The 13,598-nt window shown below is 35.5% G+C and overlaps 1 protein-coding gene across 9 annotated transcripts in view; it reads left to right on the top strand.

The window, feature by feature from the left end:
* ANK3 (ankyrin 3) overlaps positions 1-13,598 on the top strand; it is a 720,826-nt gene that overhangs the window by 677,678 nt on the left and 29,550 nt on the right. For 6 of the 9 annotated variants that reach the window (XM_061161588.1, XM_061161587.1, XM_061161589.1 and 3 more), the window contains 7 exons: positions 164-238; positions 4,063-4,194; positions 5,094-5,237; positions 7,866-8,174; positions 8,454-8,544; positions 11,142-11,520; positions 13,293-13,343. In XM_061161588.1, coding sequence (XP_061017571.1) covers positions 164-238; positions 4,063-4,194; positions 5,094-5,237; positions 7,866-8,174; positions 8,454-8,544; positions 11,142-11,520; positions 13,293-13,343 — 1,181 coding nt within the window. Of the gene's footprint in view, positions 1-163; positions 239-4,062; positions 4,195-5,093; positions 5,238-7,865; positions 8,545-11,141; positions 11,521-13,292; positions 13,344-13,598 lie in introns of all 9 variants that reach the window. The other 3 variants (XM_061161586.1, XM_061161582.1, XM_061161580.1) reach the window with 1 other exon arrangement.

Raw genomic sequence — 13,598 nt, 5'->3', positions numbered from 1 at the left:
GTGAGTCATGTAAAAGAGAAGTGTTCATGTAGGTGATTAGGACACATTTCAGTGTACAGTGTTAGCATCAGTCTCTCTGTAAAATCTGAGTACTGCTAAAAGCAATTTTCCAGTGTCGTGTCTTTCTTGATGATTATTTTAATTAAGAAATTGTAAATCGTAGGTCCACAGAGTCCATGTGAACGGACAGATATCAGGATGGCAATAGTAGCCGATCACCTGGGACTCAGTTGGACAGGTAAGTGTGTATACACCTGAATGAAATTTCTTAATTTGTCTTTTTCACAAGCAGTTTATCATTTTTTTAAAGAAGGAATAAAAACATTTTTAATCACTCATAGTTCTATATACCCAGAGTTAATTACACATAATACCTTGTATACTGTGTTTTTTTCAAAGCTTTTCTATGCATATACACTACAGAATAGAAAATTTAAATTTATTTTACCTTAAATTTGAGCACTTTCTTCACAATGCCATTTCTGGTAACATAGGATAACCTTTTACCTAATGAAAGATTTATCTTGGGGCATAAAGGAAAATATACCTGAAGGCTATGGTTTTTAAATAATACAAAATGTTGAAGCATGGTTTATACCCTTAGAGTAGCTCTCTTAGGCAATAGTTCAACTAATCCATGCCTAGGTTTCACAAAGTTTAATCATTCATGAGTCATTGTCACAATTTTTATGATATGCACACATTGTTTATAATATACACATATTATTTATTTACCTGAAACTTTTAAGGAGACTCAGTTTTATGCTCAAAGATTTACTTAAAAGGAAATCTTATGTCACTTTTTTCCCCCCAAAATGCTTCCTTTTCTTTTTAATAATTTTATTTATTTTTGGACCTTCTGGGTCTTCATTGCTGTGTGCGTTTTTCTCCAGTTGTGGCAAGCGGGGGCTGCTCTCCAGTTGTAGGGCACAAGCTTCTCAACTCCAGTGGCTTCTCTTGCTGCAGAGCACCGGCTCTAGCGTGCATGGGCTTCAGAGCACAAGCTCAGCGGTTGTGGCACACAAGCTTAGCTGCTCCAAGGCATGTGGGATCTTCCTGGATTAGGGATTCAACCTGTGTCTCCTGCATTGGCAGGCGAATTCTCTACCACTGAGCCACCAGGGAAACCCATGATATCACTGTGATAATAGAAAACAAGGATCATTTTCAATCACTAGATAAACAACAAAACAAAGGATGACAGTTAAATTTTGAATTAAATTTTTCAGAAAACATATACAGATAAATGAATCTATTCAATTTACAAAGATAGTTGGATTCTGTGAAGTGAATGAAACTTTTATAATTGGTGTTTAGAAAAGGAATATTTGGCTTGATTCCACTTCACTTAAGATGAAGATAAGGCTCTGTGTCAACTGGACAGTACTGCTTTGTATTCTGATGTTAACTGGGCCCCTCAAATCCTACTTCACATGAATCAGAGAAATTTTAAATTTTATAGGTTGTACGTATTTTTTTTTAGTGCACAGCCAAACAACATAATAGCTAAACATAAATGTTAATTACTGTCATATTTAAAGTCATCTTGCATACTATCAGGGACATACATTCTCAAGGAAGTAATTATCTGTGCTGTCAAAAGGGAGATTATGAAACTAGATCATGGCACAAAAGGTCACCTACAATTATTTTTTTTCCAATGCCCTGAATCTCACGCCACCTACCCTCTCCATTAAAAGGACTCCTCTCCTTCCACCCAGCCCTGCCCTAAGGCACACTGCTACTGACCTAACCTAGTGGAGCTCTGGAAAAAACAGGGGGTTTGAGTAATCCTTTGCAGACTATTAAGAGTTAGTAGCAATTCATCATGTATAAATATGTATGAACATAAAATATTAATATTTATATATTCCGGGTGGCTCAAACAATAAAGAATCCTCCTGCAATGCAGGAAATGCAGGTTCGATCCCTGTGTTGGGAAGATCCCCTGGAAGAGGGCACGGCAACCCATTCCAGTTTTCTTGCCTGGAGAACCCCAAGGAAAGAGAGCCTGGTGGGCTACAATCCATGGAATCACAAAGAGTTGAACTACAGTCCATGGGGTCACAAAGAGTCAGACACGACTGAAGCGACTAAGTATGCATGCATATTTTAACACTGGACATTATAATCTGAAAATATGCTGGAGTTAATGTTGGTTTTGTAGTATTACTTGCCCATAACTATTAGCTTATTTTCTTTAAGCAAAACTTAGTTTGTCAGAGTAAACTTTTGGAGATGTGACATGAAAATAGAGAAGAAACATAAAGTCATAAAATTTGTAAAATTCTCAGTGACAATGTCTTTGCTCTTCACTGAGTCTCTAGACAAAGGATATGGTTTGGAAATGAGGACAATAAGGATTACTGTCCTTAAGACACAAAGAGATAAGGAACTTTAAAAAAAATTAACTTTTCTAATTTGAATTACCATATACACAATGAAGGACAAAATTTAAATTCATCCCTCAGAACTACTGTTAACTAGTAACAAGGTACTTTTTTTTTTATAAAAATTTTTTGAAGATGTTTTATACACAGTTTTCTTTTTATTTCTTTCTGATCTTGGTTTAATGTATAAGTAACACCCAATACACATACTTTACAATGGTGTTTTGCTGTCAGTCACAATGCACTAGTGAACCATGAAATAAATTCAGATTTTGCTTTTGTTGGTAAAAGGAAGAGAAAATGTGTATCCCATATATTAAGGCTGAGTTTTGCTCTATGAAGATGTAGTTTCATTTCTAGAAGCACCCTGCAGGCTGTGATCAGTTTGCCAGCCACTGCATTACATTAATTAACTCTCCTTTTGTTCAACGCATGCTCTGTTTTCACTTTTTAAGTAGGACAAGCCTACAGTGGACATTCATGTATGTAAATAATTGTCTACAACCCTGTGTATTGTCACTGTAGATTTCTAGAAGTGAAATCAGTTGGCCAAAGGATATAGACTTTTTTGAGCCTCTGAATACATTTTGCCAAACTGCTGGAAAGGTTCTTAAGCAGGAGATAGAATCCTGGCCAATTCTTTTTCCATGGATTTTCCCATTTCTTACTTTTTTTAATCACTTAAGGCTAATACACATCTGACAGATTTTTTTAATTGTACAAAAAGTATACACTGAAAGGTAAGTCTCCCTCTCATCTTTGACTCCCAAATTTTACTCCCCCAAGGCAGCTATTTGTATCATATGTATCCTTCCAGGGATAGCTGTCTGCATTTACAAGATTGAGTATATGGCTGGATACACTTAGTTGGACAGAAAGCTTGTCTCCCTTTTATTTTTTACACAAATGGCAGTGTATCATAGACAGTGATCTGGCTTTGAGTCATCATTTAACCTCCCAAGTGGCACTGATGAAACTTGAAGGCATATAGAATAGAATATTATGTGAGAAAAAGATTTATTTCATGAATATTGCCTAGAGAAAAACCCTACTGGCTTCTCTTGTGGAATGTTTATGAATTGTATATCCCTAACTATCTTATCAGAGATGGGCTTCTCAGGTGGCGCTAAAGAACCCACCTGCCAATGTAGGAGATGGAAAGGAAGTGGGTTCGATCCTTGGGTCAGGAAGATTCCCTGGAGAAGGGTACAGCAACCCACTCCAATATTCTTGCCTGGAGAATCCCATGGACAGAGGAGCCTGGTGGGTTACAGTCCGTGGGGTCGTAAAGAGTTGCACAGGACTGAAGCGACTTAGTACACCTATCTTATATGAAGTTTGCTTCAAATTGCAGATAATAATTTAGCTAAATTAAAAGAATCTATCAATATCCTCTTTGAACAGATTAAGAATCTTTATAAAATGATCTCCAAAGGAAATCTGATTATAACCAAGGAATTACCTCAAGAGAGAGAAGTCACAGCCTGTGTATTATCACTACTTTGCTGTGAAATCAAGTATATATTAATGCCCAAGGCTGTACTTGCGTTTTACTATAGAATTCCGCCCCCCCACCCCCGCCTTTTTTGGTGGCATTTAAGCATTACTTTTATAAAATATATGTGATAAAAGCATAACATGAAATCTTAGTAACTCTTTTTCTTTTCTACAGAACTGGCAAGGGAACTGAATTTTTCAGTGGACGAAATCAATCAAATACGTGTGGAAAATCCAAATTCTTTAATTTCTCAAAGCTTCATGTTATTAAAAAAATGGGTAACCAGAGACGGAAAAAATGCTACAAGTATGCTGAAACTATATTACTTTAACTTTCAAAACTGCATATGTCTAATATTTCAGATAAGCCTATTGTTAAGAAAACCACAGTGATTGTAAAATAATTGCAAGTCTTTTGAAGTTATACTTGTTTAATTTCATGCTAACATTCTAAACTTCTGTCTTTAGGGAGCTTTTTATGAAGCAAGCAGTAGGGGATTTTTGAATTTTGCCTGTAGTTCTGTGACCATCAAACATGAAAATATAATTCTAGCTGTTCAGTTATGAGATGGTGATGGGAAACACTGTGAAGTTACTGCTATGGCCAGAAATGGATGTGCAGGAAAATAGAGAAGGATAGGGCCAAATCATTTCATCCAGCCTGCTGTGATGGCAGAGAACTCTCCAGTGTTCTGGGGTTTTGTGTGGTTTAGTTTTGTTGAGGTGAAGGAAAGAGAGTGGTGCTATATTGTGACAAATGCCAACCCAAACAGTGTGCAGTTATTGTGGGCTTGCCTGTGTCAGCCTGACCTTAGTAAGTTATTAAAATGCTAAGCATCAAATACAGAGGTGACCTATTTTGACAGTCTAATGGGAGGAAAGTGTTTAAAGTTTTATAAGTTCCCCTTATAACTAAAAGAATCTAGCTCTTTTGAAGCCCATCTGCTCGCACCTTACCGAGATGGAATGAATGTTGTTGCCATCACACACAGCTTCACAAAATGCTTCTTAAGATCCTAACATCTTTCCCCAGAACTACAAGCTTTCTGAGCCCTCTGAATAGTGAATATTGCAGAGCTGGAGTAAGGAGGAACTAAAATGTCAGGAGGGTCAAGAAAGCCATGCCTTCATGTGAATATTGTGAGGATGTAAAAGAAAATAATGTAATTGGGTTTTCAACCTTTTTTTTTTTCCATCCTTTTTCAGCTGATGCCTTAACTTCAGTCTTGACAAAAATTAATCGAATAGATATAGTGACTCTGCTGGAAGGACCAATATTTGATTATGGAAATATTTCAGGCACCAGAAGTTTTGCAGATGAGAACAATGTTTTCCATGACCCCGTGGATGGTAATTGAATTTAGTGTTCATATTTACTTAATATTTGGTAAAATTTGAAAGTGTGGTAGGACAAAGTAGTCATGTAAAACCAACTAAACTGTGATTTGCTTGACTTAATTTCTCATTTCCACTGCTTATTCTCTGCCACAGTCTGCAAACAAACACTCTGTTAGAACAAACTTGATAAATGTCTGTTATATAAGATACAAATAATGAGGTATAAAGGCATAAGTTAACTGAAAGAGTTGGTATCTCAAGTATTTTATATAACCAAATGGAAGAGAATTTAATATCTAGAGAACATGTTGATTTGTCACTTTTTACATTAACCTAAAAAACAAGAAGACTCTTCTATTCCTATATAGGTAGAATCAAATTGTGGGTTATTATACAAATTGTTGAGTAAAATGCTTAATTACTGTTTTGAGAACCACGTATTTAAGCATGTGCTGAAAGAGGCTAATATATCACTCAAAAAGCTATTTTAGTTATTTAGCATTATTTTAACTTCATAGGCTGCCATTTTTTGTTTGGCAAAACCTTATCCATTGTGTATAATAAGGTAGCATAATTTCTAATTCAATGAGCATAGATGTCGCCAATAATATAATAATTCCTCCTTTACATTAGCTTAATTTATATATTAATATTGTCATTTTCCTTCATTTTGTAAGTTGGGGCTTTTTTTCATCAAAGCATTAAGAAAAGTATAACAAATATGTTTTTCAAGATGTTCATAAATGGAAATTTATTCCTATAATGAATTTTGAGTAAAAAATGATTATGTGGAGGCAAGAAGAGGAGCTAGGGATATTTTTCTATTATTTCAATTTTTGAAAGATATGGTGATTATTTTCCCATTTTTAAACAGAAAAGTTAGCCAGTAATCAATAACTTATAAATCTGCACATATGACAAAAGATCTCAAAATTCTTAGAAAGTTTCTGCTTACTAAAGTCAGTCAAAAATGTAAAGTGTACCTTGTTATCCCTCTAACATAAACATGTGGGTAATAATGTCAAAAGTGGTTTCTTTTTAAGTTTATAAATACACCACAACCTGAAAAAAAGGCTTTGTCTTCAAGGCTTTGTCTTATAGGTGAGACCATATATTGGTGCCCAGACTCCTTGCGCACAAGATAAAGATAGACCAGTGTTATATCAAAGGTTGAATTATTGCCAAACTACAATTTATAGAATATTTTAATATTCTTTATTGGGAAATTTAAGAAAAGTAGTTCTAATAAACAAAATCATCAGAAAACAGTGAAAGTATTAAATGGAATTGAAAGTCTCATTTAATTTTAACATTTTAGAATTAGAATATTATTAAATTTAGAAGGACTTTCTGTTGCTATATCTTAATATTTTACATTCCCTATTTTTAAAATTCTTAGGGAAATTTAGGAATGTTTGTGAAGTCAACTTTATTTGTGCAGATTATAAACCTCATGTAGTCTTAGACAAATTTTCAACAACATTTTAGTTTATGGGTGACCATAACATAAAAAATGTTCACAACCTATAGCAAGTTGAATTTACAGCCAAAGCTAAATTGATAATTCTCTTGGACTAATGGAAAAATTATACTTCAGTTTTGTAGACCAATAAGTCAGAAAATGTGCCTGGTTGCCTTTTTTTCCTGTCTCTCCTCTTTGCTGACCTTTTGTGAAACTTCCTTTCCTCACCATGACCAGACCATTGTTGACTTCTCTCTCTGGTGAAGGAGAAAAATACTGCCTTAGTACACAGAGCAAGGTTTAAAACACGGGAATCGCTCCCTCCTTCCCCTTTGTTAGGCTGGTTAGTAAACCTCTGTGTTTCATAGGATTGTCATGAACATTCCAAGGCTCTTTCAAGTGGTTCTCCTCCTGTCTGTTGTGTATCATTTCTTCTTTCTCTTTATTTGATTCTTGGTTCTGAGTGGACCCCTACCACAAGGTCACCAGGATTTCCATACGCACACGACCTTTTCATCTCTGTCACATTGTGATACCTGAAAAGTTTACATGGAGTCTTTTCTGCTTTATCTGCCTTTTAAATCCTTTTCCTAACATCTTTCTAGATTTTTTTCACAGTGCTACTGCTCTAAAATCTAGTAGTCATTTCTTTCCAAAGATTAAATTCATTTTTCTTTATTGTAAATTTTATATGAAATAAGTAAGAGTTAAGAATTCAGTAGCATCACTCTTATGTACAGTTCTTAAAATAAGTTATAAGTAATTATAAAAATTGGTTTCTTATGATTTGTTGTATTTAGTCCACCGCAATGTGGATTTTGCATGTGAAGAGTATTGATAGAAAGGTATTAATTTGGCCATAGAATAAATGTATCTTACGTAATGACAGCTGACTTTATATTGGATTAAATTTGTGAATGTAAGTTACTGTATTAAAATTACCAAAATCAATGGAGACAATTTATATCTTAATTAACTAATATTCTATTTTATTGTAGTTTGCCACTAGGCTTTTATTTCATTATATTACAAGTATTTGAACTAAACCGATAAATTTATCAACATTCTGTAATTCATCATACATTTTTCATAACTAATATAATTTAAGTCATTCCATGTGTTTTTGTTTGATGTGCTCTAATTCATTTCAGTCAGTCCCAATGTACTGTCTTCCATAGGTTATCCTTCCCTTCACGTGGAACTGGAAACTCCCACAGGGTTGCACTACACACCTCCCACCCCTTTCCAGCAAGATGACTATTTTAGTGATCTCTCTAGCATAGAATCTCCCCTTAGAACCCCCAGTAGACTGAGTGATGGGGTAGTGCCTTCCCAGGGAAACATAGAACATTCAGCAGATGGACCTCCAGTTGTAACTGCAGAAGACACGTCCTTAGAAGACAGCAAACTTGAAGACTCAATGCCTTTAACAGAAATACCTGAAGCAGTGGATGTAGATGAGAGCCAGTTGGAGAATATATGTCTGAGTGAGTATCCTCAATACCTCGGAAGGATGGCTGGGGTCCCAAAAGATGTTAAACGAGCAGAGCCATTGAAGCAGACTAGAAAAGTAGGAGTAAGCTCTGAGCAGCAAGAGAAAGGAAAATCTGGTCCTGATGAGGAGATGACGGAAGAAAGACTCAAATCTCTATTTGAGGACATCCAACTTAAAGAAGGAGTAGAGTCTGAGGAGATGACAGAAGAAAAAGTACAGGCTATTCTTAAACGTGTTCAGCAAGAAGAACTGGAAATGTCTTCAATTACAGGTTGGCAGAACGAGACATCAAGTGGAAACCTAGAGTCCCCTGCTCAAGCTCGAAGAATAACTGGTGGGTTACTAGATCGACTGGATGACAGGTATGGCTCTGGGTCAGAAAAACGGAAGTGAAATGAAGGTTACATGTTAGTTTATCTATTTATCTATCCATCCATCCATCCATCCATCCATCCTTCCACGCCAAACAGCTTCTAAGATACCCTGACCAGGAATCAATCCTGGGCCCTTGGCAGTGGAAGCACACAGTCCTAACCACTGCACTGCCAGGAAATTCCAATAGTCGGTTTTAAATAAATGCTTTTAGCAGTTACTCTTTTTCTAAAATTACCATTTCAATTTTGGGATAATACATGCCTTGAAAGGTTGGTTCATTTTGCTAATCTAGAAGAGGGGAAGTTACATTGAACTCAAATATAATTTTTAAAGCTACTGATAATTAGCTGAAGTAAAATATAAAAAGTTTTATACATGCTAAAGATGGATGCACTTCCTTTACTTTAGAAGCCTACTGTTTTCTATTTTATTACCTGTTCTATTCTTTTCACATAGCCAGTAATTAATGCTCATTTAAAAAATGTAATTAACAGAATTCTAAGTCTTGTAGAAATATAAGCATTTATATTATTTCCTTACTTCAAACATAAATATGCTTACTAAACAAAATTTTAAAACATAGGTTTTAAAAATCAGTACAATGTCATCATTTGCAATAACCATCACTGAAATTTTGGTGAATTTCTTTTACATATTGTTTTTAAATGTCTTGTCATAGAAAATACAGAGAAGCAAAAAAATCATCTGTCCTTATCATACTAAGAAAAACACAACATTTTATGTATCCTTTCTTTTTTCTACATGAATATTTTATATAATTTGCAACATAGCATATGTTTCCCTGGTGACTCAGCTGATAAATAATCTGCTTGCAATACGGGAGACCTGGGTTCAACCCCTGGGTTGAGAAGAACCCCTGGAAAAGGGAACGGTTACCCACTCCAGTATTCTGGCCTGGAGAATTCCATGGACTTATAGTCCATGGGGTCACAAAGAGTAGGACACAACTGAGCAACATTTACTTAATATGTCATTCTTTACCCCCAATAATACCGGCATGATAGAAATTTGTTTATAACTAAAATAATTCCCTAATCATGAATCTGGCTCTTTTTATAGTGGCTTTCCTGTAGAAAGGTAAGAGCTAGTGTCCTTCAGACACTGGTTCAGACCCCACCATCACTAGGTTTTGCACTTTAGGACTTTAATTTCTAAGCTCTAAGAACATCACTGTAATCGGCTTCAAAGATAAGAATACTGCTGCTTTCCTCAAACAGGTTTATAGATTGAAAAAGAAAGCCTGTAACATGCCTACCCAATGACTGATGCAAATAGACTCTCACTAATAGTTGGCATTATTTTTCTTTATACACACATCAGATTAAAATATATTTTACTTCAGTGGCAACTAGTGATAAACCTAACATCAGTTCTTTTTACCCAGCTTATTTTACAATCATATTTAACATTTTCATACTGCTTGCTCAATAAAAATTCCCAAAGAGGGTATTGACATTTGCAAAGAAGATTTCACAAAACTCCTTTTGAAGAATTGTAACATCAATGAATTCTATGTTCAGCCTACAAAAAAGAGATGATGGAGACAAGATATGGTACTAATTTTGATGTCTGAGTTCAGATATAGTCACATAATTTGTAGTTGCATAAGAGGAAATTAGATATAGTTAGGAGTTAGATATAGTTATCATATAGAGTCTTTACAGTATGCTGGGACTGTCTGTCCTTAAATATATGGAATAGGATTGCTATTAATATTTTTGAGAAAGGTGTTTATTCAGAATCTGATTTATAAGAAATACACATACATACGCATAATATACATATTACACAGAAAACATTGCTCCACTTTTACTGTCTTCAGAATTCTACAGGTAATAATCAAAGATGCTGAAAACAATATACAAACTAGAAGACAGAAAGTCTGTATTGAAACTAGTAAAACTTAGAACCAATTTAAAAGAAAGTAATGGAAGAGAAAGATTTTTAAGAATCTAAAGGAAAACAGTTCTCCCAGTCAGTAGAAGCATCAGGTGAGCATCCACGCCCTGATCACCAAGGAGAGTCAGCAGAGGTCCTGAGTGGGCAAAAATGATAATTCAAGTAAGGTTCTCATGATTATTCCATGTCTGGAAAAGCATGACAGTAAGATTCACAATTGGAAACACGTACAGAGACTGGAACCTAGGGTTCTTGGGGACACTAGAGCTCTCATCACAGGAGCTCACGCTGTCCTTTGTCATCAGTGTTTTCATTGACAATAATAGAAAAGCACCGCTTTTAGGTGGGTGGGTCTGGACCTCTGGGTATGTCCATGAACCCAAGGGGCTGTAGAAGTACAATTAAAACAAAAACGGTGGCAGCATAGCCAGCCAGATTGGGGGTTGAAATGCAGAGGAAGCCTGGAGCCTACGTATCATCTCCTTACCCCACACCAACGATACACCCCCACAGTTTGAAATCCAATAACCAGATTTTTTATACTTTTCTATCATATATGTCTTCAAAAATAGTTTAAAACATGGTTGTTGAAAATTCAGAGCCTCTGAAGCCCATCTGCAGCCATATGTTACCATTGTAAATTTCCACATTTTCTCTGTTGCAGCCCTGACCAGTGTAGAGATTCCATTACCTCCTATCTCAAAGGGGAGCCTGGGAAATTTGAAGCAAATGGAAGCCATGCAGAAGTCACTCCAGAAGCAAAGACAAAATCTTACTTTCCAGAATCCCAAAATGATGTAGGGAAACAGAGTGCAAAGGAAACTCTGAAACCAAAAATACAAGGATCTGGTCGTGTTGATGAACCAGCATCATCACTAGCAGCGTATCAGAAGGCTCTAGAAGAAACCAGCAAGTTTGTAATAGAAGAGCCTAAACCCTGTGTGCCTGTCAGTATGAAAAAGATGAGTAGGACTTCTCCTGCAGATGGCAAGCCAAGGCTTAACCTCCATGAAGAAGAGGGGTCCAATGGGTCTGAGCAGAAGGTATGTTATCTAGTCTTCTACTATGCTGTCATTTAATCTCAGAGTCCTGACTCTTCAATTTTTTTGATTAATCTTGTAGCACTGAGCCCAATATTCTTTACTATTTCCAAATTATAAATATGTGATCAAAAATGGTAACACTAATGATGGGGGTAAAGAAAGTACTGAGTAAAATGTGTGCTGTCATAGGAATAAACATCTTTTTAGCCATTTTTCAGAAGGGAAGTTACAGGGATGTTAAGTAGTAAGTATCTTAAGATCCAATATTCATTCTGTAGGGATTTAGATTTCCTGACATGTCTTCATTCTTGAGGATGGAGGATGATTATCCTCTCCCTCACTGGTTCTTTTACACAGTTTAAAGAGTTGCTAGCATGTGACCCAACTACGAGCTCTATAAGTTCTGTTGCCTGAAAGGGTTTTTTAAAAATTGAAGGAACACAGTTCCCAAGAATAAAGGGTGGGTATACTACTGTTGATTGATGACATTTAGAAATGTAGCATTAAAAGTATCACTTTAATAACTTTTATATCTAAGTTGATAATTAATATTTGTTTTTAATAATTTTAAAACCTTACCATCACATAATTATTTGCTTTTAGTATTTATATGATTCCTTTATATTATTTATTTCTTTATAAGAAATAAGATTTCTTTATTCTTTGAGGGTAAGCATTTTTAGACATTAGAAAAAATTTTAACTGAAATTATGATTCATAGATGGATATAAGAAAATTAATATCAGTTCTGTTTCTTACATTTTTGACTGCTTTTTGCCGTCACAATTTTTGTGTCTTTTCATGAACCATGCAGTAGACATAGATTGAGAGTTATACATCTTTGGAATCGTAGTACTTGAAGTTTTTCATAAAACATCAAGTTTATTTAAGATCTTCTACAGTGTTTTGGGTAGAAAAAAAATCTTTTGTAAAATAATGAACCCATGATTAATTTTATTTAGAAATATTTAGTAAATTCCAAAATCACTTGGGAGCTAATTATCAGCTTAATAACTAATCATATCCTTTCCTTTTCCCTTCTGCAGGCTGTTTTTTTAATCACTTTCCTGCTTGTTAGGAAGGAAAGTGAGAGGAAGTAAAATTCTCAGGCTTTTCTTTCATTTCCTTCCTGACAAGAGTTGTTTTGAGTATTGATTTCTCCCTTTTTGTTAACTCTCAGTATATTTAAGCAATATGACTTTGGACGGAATATTGCCTTTTAAAATGAGCCCACAAACTATAGTGAGGAGCTATAGGAGGGAGTTGCAACATAGTGATGTTTTAATGATGAAAATGTATTCCGCAAAAACCCATTAGAAGTTGATAGGAAAGTTCTGAAATCAAATGACCATATAAATGTAAGTAAGTATTTCTGTGTGTGTACATGTGCCTACCTATTGCCCACTGGGGAACCATGGGAAAGGCATAAAGAGGGTTTGAAAATGAAAGGTTTAACCCTGGATGGAAACGCAGCTGAATTCATCAGTAAAGGAAAATAATCACTGTTAGAAAATGTTTTTGAGATTTCTTATAAGTGAGTTTGTGCCTTTAGTGTTGTTCACTGGTCCTAGTCCAATGCAAAATGTCTTCAGGAGTACAGCAATTCACAATGAAGTTAAAGCTTCCAGAAGATAAGAGTCTGACCTCTCAAGAAATCCGAAGATGTTCAGGATGTCTCTTGTGTGATTAGACCATAGTACAATAGCAACCAACTAGGTCATCGGATGTATGATCTCAGAAAACAGCCCCCTTTTTGTCCCCTGAAAAATCAGGTCAAAAGTCCGGGTGCAGCTCTTACACGGATGACTGCCTGCTGTTACAAGGTAAAATTCTGCTACTTTCCACCACTTTTCATGCAGCAACCCATGGCAAGGAGTACTGAGAAAAATTCCATTTGGTCTCCAAGTTACCCTCTGTGCCACTGCCTAGAGAATTCTCTAAAAGGAATCATGATCAAGATTCTACTACTGTCTTCTCTCTACCCTTCACCTTAATATTGGCAGAGATTCCATAGAGAAAAATGGAACAAAGATTAGCCAAATGGCCACTTTTTCTTTAAGTAAGGGGCTGGTCTCAGA

The sequence above is a fragment of the Dama dama genome, chromosome 15, assembly GCF_033118175.1.
Source record: "Dama dama isolate Ldn47 chromosome 15, ASM3311817v1, whole genome shotgun sequence".
NCBI lineage: Eukaryota > Metazoa > Chordata > Mammalia > Artiodactyla > Cervidae > Dama > Dama dama.
Note: the sequence above shows the minus strand (reverse complement) of the source record. Positions and strands in the feature narration are given on the sequence as shown.